Source organism: Paramisgurnus dabryanus, chromosome 17, assembly GCF_030506205.2.
Source record: "Paramisgurnus dabryanus chromosome 17, PD_genome_1.1, whole genome shotgun sequence".
NCBI classification, from domain to species: domain Eukaryota; kingdom Metazoa; phylum Chordata; class Actinopteri; order Cypriniformes; family Cobitidae; genus Paramisgurnus; species Paramisgurnus dabryanus.
The window spans coordinates 10,265,306-10,287,764 of NC_133353.1; the positions used below are offsets into that span (position 1 = coordinate 10,265,306).

Here is a 22,459-nt window from a genome sequence, read left to right on the forward strand (position 1 = left end):
AGAAGCTCTTCTAAACGTCATGAAATAAAAAAAAAAAATTTTTTATCACATGCTAAAGTTTGGGTTAGTAGTTAGCCTTTATCTGCAACCCTACACAAAGACATCATTCATTCAGTAATCCAGACAAGCACACACTGTGTTTGCTTCTGAGATCCCCTCTAATTTCAACGCCCTCCGAAAGCCTGTCTGTCCAGAAAACATTTCTCAGTCTTGTCTTACAGTCTCAACATTTTTATATTCTCATGACAAATTGAGATTTAACTTATGTCACTGACGTTCTGAGGTGTCTTGGGCTGATGTCACTGTTCTTGTGAGTCAGCAAAGTGGTTTGTGTCAGCATGTGATTCCTCACACTACATCCTCTTTCAGTTTGCTGTCCGAGCTTATGACAAAATACGTGTGTAGAAGTCATCAGTCTAGCAAGAAAGCTTGTGTGACACTTTTAGTTCCTTTACTGTCAATTTCTTGGAAAACATTGATGATTCCAACAACACAGCATTTTGGGCTGAAACAACCTAGCATAGGTTAATTTAAAACCCAGCAGTTTGGTGTGTTCCTCTTTTCCACAACCATTCGTTGAAAATAACCAAGCATTGCATTAGCAACGGAGAGGTCATGAGTTTGATCCCAGGGAACACACATAAAAAATGTATAGTTGAATGCACTGCAAGTTGCTTGGATAAAAGTGACTGTTAAATGCATACAGGAAATGTAAATGTTTATATGTAAATAGTTTCTGGTTGGCTGACCTCTATGTTTTGCTATAGTTCACACTTTAGTCATTTATCAGACATCGCCCTAAAGAGCAAAGAAAGCCTTATTCTAAATGCTTCATTATACAATAATTTACATTTACGCGTATGCTTTTATATGAAAAAAAAACTCATTTAAAGGAACAGTATGTAAGAAATTTATATCAATTAATCATAAAATGGCCCTGATATGTCACTAAACATTAAGAAATCATTTTCATTTCAAATTCTTATATCAATGACAACAGTGGTCTGGCCAGGATATTGTCATTTTAAAAAGTGCAGTTGCAGCCCTCAACTGATGTTTATGTTGTCATTTTGTGTATTGGCCACCAGTTGTGTGATTGCAGTACCAGTTTTAGCCACAAGTTTTGTGATTGCAATACCAGTTTTGGCCACAATCCTACATACTGTTTCTTTAAGTAAGGAAAAACAATAGAGCGAATTAAAAAAAAAATTGTTTTAATCTTTATATGTAGTTTTTCAGCTGATGTTAATTGCTTTTTTTCTCTTTTTTTTTAGTGCGAGTACCGTATTTTATAGATCTTAAGAGGCCGCTGGATCAGGGGTTAAACCACACACAAAACTTCTACCTGCAGCCAGAGGAAGGAATCAATATTGGCGTATGGTGAGAGCACAGCCCATCCTGCATCTTCATCACCTTCATCCTCTGCCTGCGTCTTTCTGTCTTCACATTAATGTTACCCTGCAGTTTTTCTATCTCTTTGTCTCTGTTTCTGCGTCTGAAGGGCATGGAAAGATTCCCATACTTTTTCGCAGCCTTTGGCTCAGTTTATATAAATACATAGTGACACAAAGGACTGCATGGGCCCATGGCTGCTGGCCATTGGGTGTGACTGTGTATGTCTCTGAAGGTTTAAATTTCAGTTAGTCACAGTGTGATGGACCATTTAAGCCTCTTTGTGCTGATGCTGTGATTTTCATTGTGTAAATATGCTTCTGTGGCTCTTCAGTGGGAGTCAGTATTGAACAGGAGAATCTATGACCTTTGATACATAGATATCTTACATAGATATGCTAATGCTTACATGGTATGTTAAAAGGAGATACGTTTTTCACTTAAAATTTTATTTACCCATAATGTAAATTTGGAGAATATTGTGTGAGTTATGTAAATATTAAATTGCGAATATTTCACATTACCATTTTCACTCCTTTTAACCCAGCTTGAATCCCTCAAGAGCTTTGTATTGTAGAAGTAGTTACAAAGTTTACAGTGAAGTGACAATTTAAATCTTTCTTTCTTTCTCACTCACTCTTTCTCTCTCAGGCATACTGTACCCATGGTGATGTGGAGGGAGGCTCAGGGTAAAGATGCTGAATGGTTTGACAAAAGCTTCCAGTCCAATCACCCTGTTATCCTTTATCTTCATGGCAACGCAGGGACAAGGTACACAAATATTGAGCACATGTGAACTCAATTATGGATCACTCTCAGTATCATGTTTTTTGAACACAGTTCATTATTTGTTGTATCTTCTTAAGTGACTTATCTGTTTGTCTGTGTGTTTTAGAGGAGGGGATCACAGAGTTCAGCTATACAAGGTAAATAAAAAGCCCCTCGCTGGTTTTGCTTTCACATTCTTTTTTTCCACGTTCACTAATAATAGTAATATATATAATATTTGAGATATAATACCTGATATATTAATGAATGTATACAATTAATGCCAAGTGATGTCACTTCCTCTGCTGTCTACGCAGGTTCTCAGTTCATTAGGCTATCATGTGGTCGCATTTGATTATAGAGGTACGTATGCTGTGCAGTGTTTCCCACAGATCTGAAATTTACTTGTGGTGGTAGCTGGTGAAAAGGGCAATCATTATTATCCACCGACAAAAAATGGTCTACTATACATGTAACAAAGAACTAATAATGTGTGACACACCACAATACTTTGATTTATAAAACATTCATATTAATTTCACATTATAGTTCATTAATCTAACCACCCCAAACTTTTTTTGCATAAACAAAGCTGACACTGTTTGTCAAAGCACCACGAAAACACTTTATGTTTTTGCACTGATATATGAAGCAATTTGATGACCCCTTTTATCAAACTCAATTATATACAATACTATGTATACTATAGCCTATATAGACAGTGCAGGTCTATAGATTATAAATGTGACTGATGTTATAATGTTAATAACTTCTATAAGATAGGCACTTTTACTGCTTCTGCTTTCTATTTCTCTTTTGCCGATTAAAAAAAGCTTAATCCACTAATTATTTCAGATTTAAAAGTCTACTTGCTGTCCCGATGACAGACTTTACATTACAGCTTTGCGTTTTTTATATCCTGAGTCAGCTAGAGCTTTGCTCATTCAGTATTAGCACTGTTTTTTGCTACAATCTCTGTGCAAACTGTTTAGATTTTAGTAAAGATATTGTCTATTAATAGTAAGATTGTTAAAAAATGGGATAAAGAAAATGACGCGGCGCGTGGTCGTGACAAGAGCCAGTTGCTATCGCCATAGAAACCGGAGGCACGCTAAAACAGCACTCGAGCTTTAGCGCGGTAGCGCTCACGGCCGTTCTCCGATCGACTCGGGTTTTACACACAATATTAATCAGACTTGGGACCCGAAGTAATGAACTAGGATCGACCCGGACCCATCTGACCATTTAAAATATAAACCCGGAACCGTACGGGTCCCGCGTCCTCAGTGAAGAAAGACCTCTAATGGTAAAACTCTGCTCAAGTTCAGAAACATGAAAGAATACAATGTGACACTGAGCTTGCTTCGCGTCGCGCCCAATTCATTGAGAAACAGAGAGCACGTGAACGGACACTCAACCGGAGAGACACAACGTGCTTGCACGCAAAATGAAGCCAACTTAGATGCTATAAACACATATGCACATAAGCATATGCGACCATTTTGGTCGCAGTGTGTTCCCTGGCTGCTCCGTATGTGCTGCAGCAGTTGATCCAGTTTGCCGCGCTGGATGATGAGTTTATGACGCGTGCATCGTCTTCACGGTCACCCGAGCCCCACCTCTCTCTCGCTCTCTCTCTCTCTCCAAAACACGGGTCATCCAGTCGAGTTCAGAAAATACGGAAATGTGTAAAGTGATTTTTTTTTTACCTGGGCGGGTCGCAATTTACCTGGGCGCAGCGCCCAAGTAGAGCCTATGTATGGGAAACACTGCTGTGAATGTTTATGCATTAATATAAAATGTCACATCTGGTACGCTGTGAGATACGTAAGGGATAATCCACGGCTAGCCATGCATTAAAGGGTTTTAATGCACGACGTAGAGGCGAAGAACCACCCGACGCATAGCATAGCCTCTGCGAAGTGCATTAAAACCCTTTAATGCATGGCTAGCCATGGATTATCCCGCTTATACCTTGGTTATTTACCATGTTAAAGCTGTAATAAATGTTTACAGTGTAATTTTTTAACAGACGGGTAAAATGACGGTCATTTTCTTAAGATAACGCTCGCACTCCGTCCACTTTAAATAAAGTAGTGCCATATTGCTTTTATTTAAATGAATTAAATTAATGACATTAAATGAAAACAAAAATCAAACAGTTGGAAATTTCGAAGCAATGTTTTAAAAGAGACAGACAGAGAACTGAAAGAGAAGCACCAGAGAGAGAGAGAGAGAGAGACACACTTTAAAGAGAGAGACGTGACGCACTCTCTCTGCAAGTGTAACTGTGTTACTATGGTTACCAATGTTTATAGTAGCGGATTAATTTCTAACTGTAATCAAACTGACTGGAACTACCTGTGCATTAAACGGTTTTAATGCACACCTTCCAGCCAATCAGAATCGAGTATTTAAACAGACCATGGTATAATATGGTTTGATGAAGTTTTAAAATCCTATATGGTTATGTTTGTTTAGGTTGGGGTGACTCTGAGGGCAGCCCATCAGAGAAAGGCATGACGTCAGATGCTCTTTATCTATACCAGTGGATAAAGCAGCGGATCGGCCAGAAGCCCCTCTACATTTGGGGACACTCGCTGGGCACGGGGTGAGATTAACTCTTTAGAGGAATTTCAAACTGCTTAGAGGTTTTTCCTTTTGTTTGTGAATGTGTACAGAAACAAGACAAAAAAAAAATGCATTATTACAATTAGGTCTGAGTAAAAAAATGCTGATTCTACGATTGTAAATATACATTTTTTTATTTTAACAAAACAATATAGATTCGTGAAATCCCTGAATTAGTTCAAAATGTGCATGGTTCACTTTAGAGGCAGGGCTCCACAATAAGGATGGCACGGGGGCAAGCTTGATCTTGGACAGACATATTTACAGAAAATGATGTGAAAATGCCACAATGATCCTCATAAATGTAATCTCTTGTGTGAATGTGAACAATTTAGAAATAAAGTGCATGTGTAAAAGTATAGTGAAGATTTAGATATTACAGTGAAGTGAAAGCACACCAAATAAATTCCATGTCTGCAAAACTAAATTTTTTAATAAAACATTGATAATAATTTTTTGTAATCAGAATCGAATTGAATCGATATAAAAAAAAGAAGAATCGAATTGCCAAATAGGTTGCAATACTCTTATTGAAAAATCTTAATTTAGCAAAATATGGTAGAGAAAATATTGACAATTATATGCTATTTTAAATATGCAAAATGAAAAAAAGTTTAACAATTCACATTACAAAATATTCATTAAATGTAAAGAAACATGGCTAAAACTTTGTACAGTATTACTGTAGATTTGAATTGCTGCTGATGTTGTTCATTTCTGCTTTTTCAGAGTGGCCACCAACCTAGTGAGACGTCTATGTGACAGGGGTATGTGAACTTTCTTCAATTTTGTTACTTAAAACTGGTGTTTTGGGTTTTTTGGTTAAAAGGGGTAGTGGATAGTCACGCCCTTTTCAAGCTTCAAAAGGATGCAAACGCTGTGTAAAATAAATGTACACAATTCACATAGGAATTTGGTGAAAATATAATCCATTATTTATTATTTTTGACATTATTTCTTGATATGCATGTTTATTATAGTGCAATATGACAACTGTCACACAGGGTGCTTGTGGTCCAGTTTATTTTTTTTCAGCATATGCTTCAGCATTTTTTTAATGAACTGTTTCTGTACGCGTAAAACTTTTTACCAACTTCAATACTGTGAACCTAAACTTCAGGTTACATAAGCCTGTTGTTGATCATGGAGGAATAATGCATTAATGTAGTATCCCTCACGTGTTCACAGGAACTCCACCTGACGCACTGATTCTAGAGTCACCGTTTACAAATATCAGAGAGGAAGCGAAAAGCCACCCCTTTTCTATGGTGAGAAATCACACACCTTAAAGTGTATCATGTATTATGTCTGTGTTCTGAATAAAGCCAAACCTCTCACGGACATGTATGTTTAACTCTAGGTTTACAGATTTCTACCAGGCTTTGACTGGTTCTTCCTTGATTCTATAACTGCAAACGACATACGGTTTGCCAGTGACGAGAAGTAGGTTTTTATTATACTTTTAAATTATTATATACAATGGGGGAAATAAGTATTTGACACATCAGCATTTTTATCAGTAAGGGGATTTCAATTTTATTGACACAAAATGTCCACCAGATGTAGCCATCAAGCCAAATATTGAATTCATACAAAGAAATCAGAACATTTAAGTATACAAGTTGAGTCATAATAAATAAAGTGAAAAGGGAATAAGTATTGAACCATAGACTGTAAAAAAAGATGGACGACGCGACGTCGCCTCCCACCATTGTTATGAATTGAAGCCAAAAATGTCCGACCACGGTCGCCGCCAAGTTACGTAAAAATGTCAGTTTGGAGCCAAGGCATGCGCATAAGGAATCGTCCGTGGAGCCAGCGGCGGAGCCGCGGTATCAAACTTCCGCCCAAACGCCCGCGCGACCAATTCAACCACGCCAATCATAACGTCACGCCCCGTTTCTATTGCATCAAATTACATGCTAAAATGAAATTTACCACAATAATGAAGACTTGAACATATACCAGCGTGATAAAAACTACTTGAAAGGACCAAAACCATCTTTCGGAAACTTTTATTGGAAGTGTAAATAATTTTTTTATTTAGAGCATTGTCCCATTCGTTTGAATGGAGAGGGCGGGGTTTATGACTTGTACTGCAGCCAGCCACCAGGGGGCGATCAAAGAGCCAGAGGCTTCACTTTTCAAGGCTTATGAGGCACACCCGTATTGAACACATAAAGAGAAAAAGGTGCAAAATGGCATAGAAAGCCAGGAGATCACCTGAAATCTGTCAGTATTGAGAGAGAAACCCTGCCCCCTATCAGTATTACTAATTGATATCAGCTGCTTTAGTCCTAATTGATAGCCTATAAAGGCTTCTCATTACCCAGGAGGCACATAGGAAAGTCTTTGTGGTGGGTAAAAGCAAAAAACTCTTTCAAGATCTTCGTAATCTTATCGTAGAAAAGCATTTTGATGGGAATGGTTATAGGCGCATTTCCAGAATGCTGAATGTTCCTGTGAGCACTGTGGGGGCCATTATCCGGAAATGGAAAGAGCATCACTTGGTACTACTTAACCATAAACCGGCCACGATCAGGTGCTCAACGTAAGATCCCTGTCCGAGAAGTCCAAAGAATAATTAGGAGAGTTCTCCAAAAGCCAAGAACCACTCGGCAGAACTACAGGAAGACCTTGCATCAGCAGGTACTGTTGTTTCAAAGAAAACTATAAGCAATGCACTGAACCGCCATGGAATCCATGCACGCTCACCCCGCGAGACTCCATTGCTGAACAAAAAGTATGTTGAGGCTCTGTTAAAGTTTGCGAAAGAGCATTTGGAGAATCCCGTGGATTTTTGGGAGAAATGTACCGGGAAAATCTGGATAAAAATATGCTGCCATCTACCAGAAAGCTGAAAATGAAAAGAGGGTGAACATTTCGGCAATACAATGATCCCAAACACAAGGCCAAGGAAACAATAAAGTGGTTTCAAAGAAAGCTTAAATGTCCAGTGAGAGAACTGAATATCAAAGTTAGTAAAAGAGGCCCAAGGAACCTTCAAGATTTAAAGACCATTTGTGTTAAAGAATGGGCCAGAATCACTCCTGAGCAATGCAGACGACTAGTCTCTCCATAAAAGAGGTGTCTAAACGCTGTAATCACCAACAAAGGATTTTCTACAAAGTCTTAAGTAAAGTGTGTTCAATACTTATTCCCTGTGTCATTTCTCTTTATTTATTATGACTCAACTTGTATACTTAAATGTTCTGATTTCTTTGTATGAAGTCAATATTTGGCTTGATGGCTACATCTGGTGGAAATTTTGTGTCAATAGCTGGTTCAATATATTGGAGATAAATACATTTTCTGTGAATTTATATTTCATGTTTTGACTGCAAATGTTACATCCATAATGCTATAATTGTTCCGTACATTTGTAGGTCACAGACTGTAACAAAACCAGATATATATACGTGGCAGGGTCCAAAATAAATGTGCACCAAGCACTATATTGGCAAAGTGTGTAAAATGTTGTGCACCAGTGGATCGTAACTGTATTAGGAACTGCAGTATAAGTAACACGAGTGATTTAGTTCATAGATATATTTAAAGCATCTAACAACATCTACCATGATTTACCTCAGTTACCATAAGACATTTAAGTAACATTTACTGTATGTTTCCGTTCTCCCATGTGGGGACAACTGTACAATATTCCATCTTATGTCTTACATCTTATTTTAAGGACAGGGCAGTTTGACTGAGAGGAGACTACTTTTAGTTTAAAGATGTTTGATTTATTTTTTTTTAACCCTTGAATTGTGTCTTTCCTATAGTGTCAACCACATATCCTGTCCAGTTTTGATTCTCCATGCCGAAGATGACACAGTTGTACCCTTCCAGCTGGGAAAAAAGGTCTGATAATATTTTTCTTCTTTGTAAAGTAGTATAGCTGATTTTTGTTGATCTAAACTCTGATTGGATAAAACTGCTGTATATATGCACACCAAGAAATGATGCAAAATCTTAAGTACTTACTACTTCATTTAAAATCTTAATTTTTTCTTTTAGTATTATAAATTTGTATTAAAAACTCTTAACATCAGTTGAACAATCACAAAATAGTTTGATAGCTTCATGCAAGCTGCGAATGCATTTGTTTTTAAATGTGCTGTATTGTTTTGTGTTTACCCACAGCTTTATGATTTGGCCGCCCAAAGCAAGAGTTTGAACGGTCATAACGTTCAGTTTATTCCGTTCCCCGGCTCTCTGGGATACAGACACAAATTTATCTACAAGAGTCCACAGCTACCAAATATACTCAGGTGTGTAGACTTCATAAATTGCTGCACTTTAGTAAATGCTAGATTTGTTTTATTGAGTTATTTTTAACCCAGCGAGCGGTGTTCTGTGCACTATTTACCCAGCCATGGGATAAAAAAACCCAGCATTTTTGAGTGTGCTATCTGTGGTTTCCTCCTGCCAAATGCTAGAGACAATCTTTTGTATTGTATCCTCTAAGGCTAGTTTTAGGATTGTGCCAGGTAATGTAGTTTCTGCATTTGGCCGTAGTGATACAGTAGTTGTCTGTACTGAAGTCACTGTCTGTATATACGGTGCTCCCTTTCAGTTTGCGTTGATACTGAATCAATCAACTTCCCTGTCTAAACCCTGACATCACTTTTTATTTATGGGAAGCAGTTGCAGTCTGTCAGACTTTTCAACTTCAAAAAAGTCCCAGACTAAAATGCTTGTTTGATCTGCCTTCATTTGAAAACATCTTGCATTGACATATCTTAACATATATCAGTGCCATTGTTTTGTCTCAAGATGCACACGAGTAATGTTTTTTGTAAGGTTTGTTTGTAAAAACTACTTAAATGTCCTAATTTAACTTAGTCCTGGATTAATCTAAACCCTGTACGGGAAATTGCCCCTAAAAGCTCACCACATTTTTTCTGTCACAAATATCAGACTTTCACAAATCTAATGTGTCTTATTTTCTGTTTTTTTTCTCAGTGATTTCCTCAGTACAGCGCATCCGCACATGTAGTGGAGATCAATTCACGTGACTGCCCTCTCTCACACACCATCAGTCACACACACACAATGTACTGTACAATATCTGCATTGCGTACATCATGTGTACATGCATGGACTGAAGATGCACTTATATATTTTTTGCATTCCTTTATTTACATAAAAGCTGGGGAGAAAGTATCATCTTTCAGAGAGTAACAGAGGGCCGGGCGATTTGTTTTGCTGCCCCCCGTTATCATGGTAACAGATCCGAAGACCCAGCTAGAGCACAGAGTATGCAAATTATTATGCTAATATGCATAAAATTAATGCTTAGGTCACCTTCAAACTAATAAAGAAGAATGGGTTAAATTTTAATGGGGACTTTTCTAAGACCAGACTTGGATCAAAGGGATAAGCAGGACAGTGCAATGCTATGATGTCAACTTGCCTGCTGAGAAAACTCACTTACTGACTAAGATTTTATTTTTACAAACATAACAAATCTGTTCGAAAATATGGACCTTATTTCTAAAATCCACTCAATGTGAACAGTGAAATGTTTTACGTTAAACATGAATAGTACAATAAATGTCATTTGTTTTTCTTTTTCTCTTTTGAATTATGGAATTTTGAATTATCTGAATATTGGCTGCAGGTTTGTGTGCTGCCTTGGCGTTTAATCTTTTTTTATTTGTAAGTGGATAAACCAGAAAATGTTAAATGGGCATTAGTCCACTGCAGCTTCTGTCTGTGTACCCTGCATTGTTTGGCCGCCGGTATACTTATGCCACTCTAAATGCTGCACAACTGCAGGCGAAAGTAAATGATTTCGTGAAATGGGAATTCCATTTCCAAATCCAATGTGTAATATAAATACAGTCAGTTACTAATTTTAGAACAATACTAGTTTGCATGTTTGTTACTTATAACATGTTGCACTGTTGAAAGAGAGATGGAATGCAGAGTTTGTTTCCTTCTTTCTTTTTACATATTCTTTTAAATGTATATCCAGACTTTGCACATTCCAAATAAATAGAAAAATCAATAATTCCATAACATGTTTACTAACAATCAAAAACCTTAATGTAAATGTAATATTCGTATATATAAAAAAATTATATAAAAAACTTTATTAGTATAAAATTACTTCAGTGCTCTTTAAGTCTTTGACATAAATTCTTTGACATAAAAACTAGATTGGCGACTGTCCATTTTAAAAATATCAGCTGTTTTGGTTTTTATTAGGCTCATATCCAGATGCCTCATAAATATTAATTTTTAGTATCTTTGCCAATCCCTGATTAGATTATGAGCAAAGTATGTGAGGTCTCCAAATGAAATCATTGTATTTGATCCAAATATCACTTTTTTGTATCATCAATTATGTGTTTTTATTGTGATGTGTTACTGTAAAAAAAGATTTGTTGGTTTAATTTAAAAAATTAAGTTATCTGATTGCCTTGAGTCAATTTAACTTAATTTCTAGTTATCTAATATTTTTATGCAAAAATAGTTGTCAATTAATATTTTTAAGTTGGAAAAACTGTTAAAATGTTAAGGCAACCAGGTAACATAATTTTAAGTTAAACCAACTTATTACTATTGGCAGTTTTTTTTTTTAAGGCATTGTATTGTATTTATAAACATCAAAGGAAGGCAATACCTACATCAAGGACCTAGTTGGGCAAATACTAAATCATGTTTGAGCAATAATGACATTTTTGATTTGCGTTATTCTTTTGTCATGTAAATGTGAGAAATATATTTTTGCACAAAGTGTGATAACCATCATTGCATATGATCTATGTAATGTGCAAATGTAATTCTCAACGTAATACAGCCTTACTGAGAATCTGAAGCTGCTGTATTGTTGCCCTATGTGTCAGGTTATGTTTATGTCAGATGGTTATTTTTCTGTAGGACTGATAATGGCAAGGTCGTGTGCATGCAAGCCTCAGTAGTACTGTAAATCGGGCTTTTTGTGCTGAAATCTCATGTTTATATGCTGCAAATGTTCTTCCTAGAAAGAAACTGTAGCATCATGGTAGCTTATTTCCAAAGTGTGTGTTTTTTTTTTGGGGGGGGGGGGGGGGGGGGCTCAGAATGGACTGATACACTGGAGATAAACACATTTTTGAAGGACTATACAGAAGTTTTCCAGAGGAGCGCAATAATCCAACATAATACAACCATATTTAAGACCAAAAACTATTAAAAATGATCGCACACACTGCTATATTTTATTGTACTAGAATGTAAAAAAAAATTATATTGGGACCACAGTATATTTGGATGTTACTGTTCTGTAGATTATATTCTGCCCTCTTTGTTGATGTTGACCAAATTAAGCATATATTTGAATTGAACATTTGTTATATTTTACAATTATATAGATTTTTTTGAATGAAATACATCCTGGTTATTTAAGCAGCAACTTTTACTTTTTCAAATTATATCATGAGTGGTTTACAATGTTTGTTTTCCTGTAAGCTGCTAAAACTTACTGGACACATGCACAGATGTAGTACAGTAGGCTATGTTTTTAAACAATAAAGTAAGCCTACTAAAAAATGAAAAGCATTGGTTTTTTATCTCTTTTTTTTGTGTGTGTGATTTATTGTTTTCTTCATAAAATCATCCTATGTAAATGTAAAGAAAATTCTGTGAAAATACAACCTTAATATCTTTATTATTGACTTAAGTTCACATTAAAGATTGAAATTGAAGTGAAAATAATAATTGAAACTAAAGCCCCTAATCTCACAATTTAGCCGGGAATTTAGACTTTAGCCTGGATTTCACAGACAGGGTCACTCATAGTTCACACAAATGCTGTTAGCCGAGCATTATTTGCTTTTCCTTCAGATTATGACCAACAAACCCCTTCTAGTTAAAGCAGTTTAAGGCGGAGGTCTCCCTCTTTATTGATTTAATTTGTTTCAGGTTGTGGCTTTAACCCTTTAATCACTACCATACACAGAAACTGTTTAACACATTCATCATTACAATGCTGTGAGACCTCTGCTCAGATAACACATCTGTGAAATAATATTACTTTACCTTTCTATGAATGCAAAACATTAATTCAGCATTTTTATTGTTTGTTAACATGGTACTAACAATGTAAATCCCATAAACTACTTATAAAATCTAGCGAGAAGATAAGGCCTACGTACAATGAGCGAGTATGGTTTTAAGGCAATATCCATATTATGCATACATTCAAGAGAGTTTGAAATCTAAATTCCAGTAAATAGCGAGCTGATCTGATCTGTATTCAGGGTGTGCAATGATCAAAGTTCAAACCACTGTAAATCTAAGTTACGTGCATTCACAGAGACATAAGCACAAACACCTTAACATTTCCTGATGCTATGCAAAACAGAATAGAAGTTGACATTAACAAAGAAACCATTTAAAGGATATAAATGGATATACATGGATTCCTGGAAGTTTACATCAATCAGCTGCCGTGTATCATGTTAACATTGTCTGTACATATTCTTTACTTGTTTTTAATTTTGCACAGTAACACACACAGGCACCTTTAACTTGTACTGAAGAGCTTAAATAAAAGCATAGGCCTACTTAGATACTGTAAGGCTATAACATTAATGCAGTTTGCATTTGCACTTTTTGAGACTGAATACAACCACCAAGCCACAACATATTTAAATCCCAGATGTTCCCAACGGTTTGATGCCACAATAAAATGCATAGTAAAGACTGATCTGCAACTCTAGTCCTGTCTAACAGGTTTTGAAATATACTAAAGTGTGATTTCTATTGTGAGCAGTGAGTATTTCTAATTGAAAAACAGCATGTGAAGTGCACAAAAATAAAGGAAGAACAAATAGAAGCCATCTGCTCATTTTACTGAAGATGGGCCCATAAAAAAACGAATGGTCCCTGAATTAGCCTTGATTCCCACAAATTAAAGCTGGATTAATGCAAACCTATATAAAACCAAATACAGCATGTGCGCGTGAATATAACAGTATCCTTATAGTGACTGCAAACATGCCTACAATGTAAAAGCGCATGGAGTTACGTTTTTATGCATTTTAAGGAGGTTCCACCTGTACAGTATTTATGCATAGTGAGAGAAACCTGAATCTGTTCAGCGGGTAACACCAGTCAAGGCACTTGCTGAGATTCAGAAAGACATCATCAAACCACTGAGGTTCATGACTTCCTCATTCACGAGGTACATTGGGTGGCGGGATCTTCACATCAGATGGCTCCACCCCCCAGATTTCGCGGGCGTACTCCGCTATGGTGCGGTCACTGGAGAACTTTCCAGAAGCGGCAATGTTCTTGATGACCACTTTGGTCCATTCCTTTGGATTCTGGACAGAGTGAAGCAGGTGGCCGTTTATATTAAAGCCAGTATAATTGTAACAATTTCTAAAATCTCTATGTTTAAAATTTCATGCATTGTGACTTATTGACTCTTTTTAAGAATAGGCAGTGTCAAAAAAGCAGTTGGACGTATGACACCGTATTTCTGTGCCGAATGCACTTGTTCAGCTTCAAGAACCCAGCCGTATGGAAACAATGGATATAGTATATAATGTAAATGGCACGAACATGTAGTAAATAAAAAATTATCTAGAGATAGTGGGATAATATTTTGTGTGTGTTGCTTGTGACTCGTTCCGCCTATGGTACACCTCTAGGAGCTCGGGTTTATTCGGAAAGAATCTGTAAAGCTGATCCGTCTTTTATACATCTGATAAAACTACAAATTCTTGTGAGATATGAAGGATGTAATACTACTCTACAGGTACTCAAGATTAACATGAGACAAGCAGAAATAACATGCGTTATGTGAGCTTTAAAGCTCTCATAACATGCGGTTTCTGTGTAACTGATGTTAATCTTGGGTACCTATGGAGTAGTATTACATCCTTCATATCTCACAAGAATTTGTAGTTTTATCAGATGTATAAAAGACGGATCAGCTTTACAGATTCTTTCTGATAACATACAAAAAAAATTCGGAAGGAAGCGAGTCACAAGTCATGCAGCACTTTATACAACACTAGATAACTTATGATTCACTACATGTTTGTGTCGTTTATATAATATGCACTTACATGCCTATTTCCAACATAACACAGAAGTCTTACTGACCGCATGCAACTCATGACCCAGTTAAGACTTTTCAATGAAATCCAGCTGTAAACAAACACACGCAAAACTCCGCTGCTACTTTATCCACTGTTTCCGTAAGGCTGGCTTTCTTCTTTCATCCAAAAACACACTTCTTTTTTTGTACTATTGTTGAGTTTGATATAAAACAAAGCTGTCGCGTGAAGTGATGCCTGTAACTTAGCGTCCTCTGCTCTCCCAGTGATTGATGTGTGGGCTTGGTTTTCCAGGGGAAGTGCCCATAAAATGAAGTGATACGTATAGCTTATCCCTAAAATGTCAGCTGGACCCATATTCAAAAAAAAAAATCTGAAACTTGTACGAACCCTGGTGAAGTGCATTCGGCACATAAATACTCTGTAACATGTCAAACTGCTTTTTTGACATATTGCATTTATGTAGCATGAGGAAACAACTCTTAAACTGTGTTAATAAGTCAGAATGCATGAAATACCGTTGAAAAAATATATATAAATTCGTGAACTCACCTTGTAAAGTTCATTAACTTTTTCCTGAGAGCTGATGTAAGCCTCATAATCTGCAAACACTTTGAACCTTAGAGAGAGAAAAAAATACAGCCATCAGACACATACAAAACACTAAGAATACTTAAACAACCTAATACAATATTAAAAACAATTTTACATTTGGCATACATTTTTTTAATGCATTACAATGTATACATTTTATTAATTAATATGTTTGCCGGGGTTTAAACTTATAATCTTCTGAGCTGCTGCTAACACACCGCTCTACCAATTGAGCAACAGAAACAGGTTATAATCTTAGACAACCTAGTAAAGAAACCTTTTTGAAAATAAAGGGAAACTTCAAGCATACACACACAAAGCAGTAGCGCCTCGTGACTGCTCTTCCGAAGGGCGCAAATTCAAAATGCGTTTGGAGTGTAATGTGTGTTGCTCGTGTTTTCAAAATATGCGTTTGTTGCGTCATGTAAACCATGTGCATTACATGTTTTGTCAAAATAAGTGCCTGCTGCACACGCGTCAAAACCGTTTATGATAAAAGAGACAAAATGCACACAAGAAGACACTCCCTTAAAAGTAAACTCTGATTACGCGTGAGATTATACGAGTATCTGGCAAACGCGAACATCTCTTTAATCATAAATCCTTTAGACGTGTGTGCAGCAGGTAATTATTTTAACAAGACACGTGATGCACATACGATCACTCGACGTGCAGTATACATATTTTGAAATTACGAACCACACACATGACGGGCTACATACATGTTGTGCGCCCTACAAAAAAGAAGTCACCGGCCACCACTGACACAGCGTAGACACTCACCTATCATGTTCCATGAGCATGTTCACAACTTCTTTGAAGAGTTCAGGCTCGTTGGGACTGAAAAATCCTGTCCTAATTTGATCCATCACCTGTTTAAGCTCGGGCAGGCGCTCATAATATTCTCTGGCGTTGTATCTGGGTGACCAAAAAAAATACAACATAATACGCACCACAATGACTGAGAGAACATTTTACAAATGACTGGTCTAAGTTTACGATTCAGTGTAGTTACTCAACACAGATGTTATCAAATATTTCTCAAATTTTATAAATCTGATCAGTGTATCAAGTTCTCCACTAACCGGTCTAACCCTCACTCGCTCTCTCTTAGCTCATCGTAACCCTCTCTCACCCTTTTTTGTCCATGGCCTCCACATCCTCCACCCTCATGCCAAAGATAAAGAGGTTTTCCTCTCCTGCCTCTTCTGCCATCTCCACGTTGGCTCCGTCCATGGTGCCGATGGTCAGAGCGCCGTTCAGCATGAACTTCATGTTTCCTGTACCGGAAGCTTCTGTACCTGCCGTGGAGATCTGCTCGGAGAGGTCAGCAGCGGGGATGACTGAAATTATATAAAACATATGATTAAATAATGATTTCTCTAATATCACAACATAACAAGTCTCATCTAGTACAGTATTACTATGGCTGTTAGTGAGTGCGTATGTAATGGGTAAACTCACCCTTCTCCGCCAGTGAGACCCTGTAGTTTTCCAGGTAAATCACTTTAAGTCTGTCTCCCACGACGGGATCATTATTTATAACCTCCCCTACTGATGTGATCAGTTTGATGATCATCTTTGCCATGTGATAACCTGGTGCTGCCTGCAGGGGGCACCAAGAGTAAGAAAAAGAAAAAGTTTAAAGGGACAGTTCACTTTGAAATGAAAATTCTGTCATCATTTACTCATCCTCATGTTGTTTTAAACCTGTATGCATTTCTTTTTTCTGATGAACACAAAAAGAAGATATTTTGAGAAATTATGGCAAACACACAGCAGTAAGTGACCATAGACTTCCATATTAGGAAAAAATATTTTGGAAGTATTGTTATAAATAATAAAGAAAATATTTTTGACAAATGATGGTATGCACACACTTGACAGTACTCATCAAATTTCATCTTTTTTGTTATTCCACTATGGAAGTCAATGGTCACTATCTGCTGTGTGTTTACCATTACTTTTGTGTTCATTAGAAAAAAGAAATTCATACAGGTTTAGAACAACATGAGGAGGATGAGTAAATGATGACAGAATTTTCATTTTAAAGTAAACTATCCCTTTAACTGCAGGAAAGCAAATTTTTTCAGGACCACAATCCATGTAAAATGCTTAAAATATTACTCAGAAGTAATACTAATATTAATCAGAGTAAATCATGGACTTTTCAGTAAAAATCAATTATGTTGAAATATATTTATATTAATTTGCATTTACACTAATTCATGTTTAATCCGATTTGATCAGGTTTGTAAAAAATAAATTCATCTAGATCAGAGGTATTCAAGCTTTTTTAGGCCAAGGAGCTCTTAATAGAGCAGGGACACAAGTATATGTATTAAATTAGAATTTAATAATAAATAATAACACATAATTTGTTATGAAGATTGTGTTACAAAGATATTAAAATTATTATTTTTGGCATACTACATAACATTTTATTAAACTGAATATATTTATTTTATAGGAATGTTATTCTTTAAATTTTTAGTTTTCGTTTTTTATTATTAACCAATCAATGCATTTATGTTTAATGCCTTATTTCACCCCCTAAGGGTCTTCAGACCCCCTATTGAAGACCCATGTTCTAGATTATTAATACATTTACAAATCACATACCTTTCCACCAATCATTACTGTCCTGGGAACAAACCTCTTGTTTGGTTCCCTCTTGATTCCTGTGAGATGCAAAATATTATAAATTATTAATCACTCACAGAATTTTTATATATATAATAATAATAATAACAATAATAATAAATAAATAAAAATTATATATTTTATATTATTATTATATATGGTGGTTCTTAAAAATAGGGCATAACACAGACAAAGTGTCACCAATACCATTTAATTCTGTAATTACTCTGTAACTTAAAGGTCCACTGTATAGATTCTTAGTGCCTTTTAGTGGTGAGACTGTAAATTGTAAGCAATGGCTCAGTCTACCGTTCAGTTTCCTCCCTTCAGAAACACATAGAGAAGCTACAGTAGCCGCCACAGGACAAACATACTACGTTGTCTCAGACGATGACGACAAAACACGCTCTATAGGACAGCTTATACATTTAGGGCTACTGTACAAACACAACAGCACAAAATGGTGACTTTCATGTAAGGGGACACATGGTGTGTTAATAAAAACGGCTCATTATAAAAGGCAAAGGTGTAAAGTACTTGAGTAATTTTACTTGATTACTGTACTTAAGTATTATTTTTGGGGATTTTTACTTTACTTGAGTACAATTAAAAATCAGTACTTTTACTTTTACTTAATTACATTTTTTAAAGAAAAAAAGTACTTTTTACTCCTTACAATTTTATTTAACAGTCAAAAAGTACTTCTATTTTAGAGATCTATTTTTGCTTGCTCTGTCAAACCAATGAATTGCGCTGATGGTCAGTTTAATTGAAATGTTATTTATTCTGGAGCCTTTGGACCAGACTAAGGAATTGGCCAATAGTTCATCTAATGATGAAGATTTTTTGCTTCTTTGAAATTGACAACACATGGAGTGTGACACGTTTCCTGCTGTTTGCTGCCTCTCTATCAAGACTAATACCTTGTTCACACTGTCAGTCTAAATTTTGGTGCATATCTAATTTGACAGACTCACTGTACACATTGTGTTTCACAACTGTTCAGATCTGATCTGTGCATCCTGTAGCCGTTTTCCGGATTATCTGCACTGTTTCTATGGCAATGACGTCGCACTGGCATGACAATCTGCCTCGACGTCTGACGTGTTTTATGTGATTTGACAGCATGACGTAACCGAAAAGCTACACAAATGTGATCAGGACGGTAAGACTGAAATGGATTTCAAACCACCTCTGGATGTAGCCTGAAACGGATTAGAAAAACAGATTTCATGTGGTTTTTAGCCGTCCACCGTTCTAAATGTGATTGGTTTCCTATCGGATATTTACAGTGTGAAACAGGTCTAATACACCTTATCCTGCATCGGCTGGATAGAGCTTGAAATTTAAGTTAAGTTCGAGGTTTTACAATTTTGAGTAGCATGTTGCATACTAAAATTCATTGTCACGGATCTCTGCATTTTTCTGTGTCTGTACCACAGACTTTCTTTTCCGTGTCAGTTTCACGTATTGGTTACTCAATTGTTTTTCCTATTTTCTTACCATTTTCCTGTGGGTTTGGGTTTAGAACTTTCTGTAACGTAAAATAACATCCAAACCCAACTCCTAACCCTAACGTCAGGCGACAATTGTTTAAAAGTATGGAATTTTTTTTATAAACCAATAGTTAAAGTGACATCCTAACACAAACCCCAAATCTAACCCCAAACCCATGTGAAAATGGTTTAAAAATAGGAAAAACAATTGAGTAATCAATACGTGAAACTGACAAGTAAAAGAAAGTCCGTGGGACAGACAGGGAAAAATGCGGAGATCCGTGACAATGACACGGATAAATGAGCAAAAAAATTCTGTGACTATACCACTGAACTTTGTGAGATCATGTTGAAAATTATGTAGTAGTCTTATAGTTTGATAATGAAATACAATTAAATACAAACAGTTGTAAATGATAAAACCTTGGATGTGGTTCATTCACTTCATGTTTTTAGAGAAAGCTTAAACATGAATCTCTCGTTTTCCTTTTTCCGGTTACTTTTACTTTTTTAATACTCAAGTACAATTTTAATGTGGTACTTTTTACTTTTACTCAAGTATGATTCTGGCCAGATACTTTTACTTTTAATTGAGTAAAATTTACACTCAGTACTTGTACTTTCACTTGAGTAAAATTTTTGAGTACTTTTTACACCTCTGATAAAAGGTATTAAAAACAATACAGTTCAAGATCTTTATAAACCATTTCCATTAAGAGATCCTTCTAAAAATTACACAATGATCCTTTAAAGTCACTGCATCCATACAGTTGTAAAAGCTCAGATAGGGGTCAGTGTTTGTGTGCTTACGGTTATATAAAGTGATGACATGAAGGCAGTTGAGCAGTTGTCTCTTGTACTCATGAATTCTTTTGACATGGACATCAAATATGGACTCTGGATTTATCTTCACTTTGTACTCCTTCTCTAGGTATGCTGCAAATTTCTGCTTATTCTCCTAAACATTAAAAACAGTCAGATGATCGACTGAATAGTTGTATAATTATTAACCTGCTGTACATATTTTTCTTGCAGTTTATAATTTCCAAATACCAAACACCAAGGGTTGAAATGTTATTTTAACTGTATTGTACACACACAGTACCTGTTTAACTTTGGCCACATCCCGAATGAACACTTCATCATTAATGAATTTCAACAGCTTTTTCAGTTGGAACAGATCTGTCAAAAACTCCTCGCCAATTTTCTGCACAGGAAACACAAGGCATAGTGAGTTACAGATAGAAAACCAGTGGGACTATCTTGATGCTTCAACCAGAATGCATAACACTCAAAAAGAGAGAACTACTGTATTGTAGACACACTAAAATATGTGAACCTGGACCAAAAAAACGGTCATAAGTAGCACAGTAAATTTGTAGCAATAGCCAACAATAGATCGAATGGGTTAAAATTAACCAAACATTATTACAATATTGATATAAGATCATGGTCTATGAAGATTTTTGTAAATTTACTACTCTAAATATATTTACAGTTTTTATCACTGATAAAATGTGTTGCTAAGGACTTAATTTAGACAACTTTCTCAATATTTAGATTTTTGCGCCCTCAAATTCCAGAATTTCATATTGTTGCATGTCGGCCAAATATTGTCCTATCCTAAAACACCCACACATCAATGGAAAGATGTAGAAATCTTCATTTAAAAAAAATTACCTTTATGATACAGGGTCAAATATATGCAATTGTATTTTCTAGGGTTGTCAAAAGATTGATCACGATTAATCGCATACAAAATAAAAGTTTTTGAATAATATATATGCGCCACTGTGTGTAATTTTTTTGTATATAGAAATACGCACACATGCATGTATGTATTTAAGAAACATTTACATGTGTGTGTGTGTGTGTGTGTGTGTGTGTGTGTATATATATATATATACATAATAATTACAAATAACATGCAAACACAAACTTTTATTTTGTATGGGATTAATCATTTTGTATGCGATTAATCGTGATTAATCTTTTGTATTTTTTTACAATAAAGAAAAGCTGCTACCTCAGCGATGATGTCAGCAAGGCCGGGGTTACAGAGCACCAGCCAACGGCGAGGTGTGATGCCATTTGTCTTGTTCTGAAACTTCTCTGGCTCGATGTCACAGAAGTCCTTAAACCTTTAATCACATTTAAACAATCAAATAATTTCTATGGTGAACATCTAAAAAAAAAAATCAAAATGTAAGTGTCATTAAATAATAGGTATAATGTAGTGATGCACCGATGTATCGGCCGCCGATATTTATCGGCCGATTTTTGATGAATTTGAAACCATCGGCATATCGGCAATAGCACGAGAAAGGCCGATACCGATTGTTTATTAATTAAAGGGATACTTCACCGATTTAGCATTCAGCTTTGTATCTGTAGAAACACGGCAGTATTACTGAATGACCATGTTTCCCTCCATCATTTCCCCCTGAGAGGAGAGATATCTGCATTTTGGTTCTGCAAAAAAGTCCTCTGATGATGCAAAAATCGTCATATTACATCATCGGAGGATTTTTTTGCAGAACCAAAATGCAGATATCTCTCCTCTCAGGGGGAAATGAGGGAGGGAAACATGGTCATTCAGTAATACTGCCGGGTTTCTACAGATACAAAGCTGAATGCTAAATCGGTGAAGTATCCCTTTAACTGCATAAAGAAATCCATTATATGTAAAAAATAAGTTAATGTCGTTAATAAAATAAATGCTGAATAGCAAAAACCACCTGTCTTATTATATTTGATTTAGCTTAATTTGTGCCTCTCTTATTATGTTGGTCAGTTGAATGTTAATTAGATCCAATCCGTGTTCAGGTAAAAATAATTTGATGCAGAAATAAACTAGCTAATAGACCAACTGTATAG

The 22,459-nt window shown here is 36.0% G+C and overlaps 2 protein-coding genes across 2 annotated transcripts in view; one reads left to right on the plus strand and one right to left on the minus strand.

The window, feature by feature from the left end:
- Positions 1-11,848, plus strand: part of abhd12 (abhydrolase domain containing 12, lysophospholipase) — a 27,171-nt gene extending 15,323 nt beyond the window's left edge. The window contains exons 4-14 of the mRNA XM_065297390.2: positions 1,275-1,380; positions 2,044-2,163; positions 2,288-2,318; positions 2,478-2,523; positions 4,642-4,771; positions 5,521-5,558; positions 5,980-6,059; positions 6,152-6,234; positions 8,574-8,652; positions 8,935-9,062; positions 9,757-11,848. Coding sequence (XP_065153462.1) covers positions 1,275-1,380; positions 2,044-2,163; positions 2,288-2,318; positions 2,478-2,523; positions 4,642-4,771; positions 5,521-5,558; positions 5,980-6,059; positions 6,152-6,234; positions 8,574-8,652; positions 8,935-9,062; positions 9,757-9,790 — 875 coding nt within the window. The 3' untranslated portion in view covers positions 9,791-11,848. The remainder of the gene's footprint in view (positions 1-1,274; positions 1,381-2,043; positions 2,164-2,287; positions 2,319-2,477; positions 2,524-4,641; positions 4,772-5,520; positions 5,559-5,979; positions 6,060-6,151; positions 6,235-8,573; positions 8,653-8,934; positions 9,063-9,756) is intronic.
- The window catches only part of pygb (phosphorylase, glycogen; brain), a 19,346-nt gene continuing 8,732 nt past the window's right edge, over positions 11,846-22,459 (minus strand). The window contains exons 12-20 of the mRNA XM_065297389.2: positions 21,609-21,723; positions 20,688-20,789; positions 20,393-20,540; positions 18,066-18,124; positions 16,908-17,049; positions 16,579-16,786; positions 16,227-16,361; positions 15,402-15,468; positions 11,846-14,108 (exon numbers count right to left, since the gene is read on the minus strand). Of these exons, the coding sequence (XP_065153461.1) occupies positions 13,956-14,108; positions 15,402-15,468; positions 16,227-16,361; positions 16,579-16,786; positions 16,908-17,049; positions 18,066-18,124; positions 20,393-20,540; positions 20,688-20,789; positions 21,609-21,723 (1,129 nt within the window). The 3' untranslated portion in view covers positions 11,846-13,955. The remainder of the gene's footprint in view (positions 14,109-15,401; positions 15,469-16,226; positions 16,362-16,578; positions 16,787-16,907; positions 17,050-18,065; positions 18,125-20,392; positions 20,541-20,687; positions 20,790-21,608; positions 21,724-22,459) is intronic.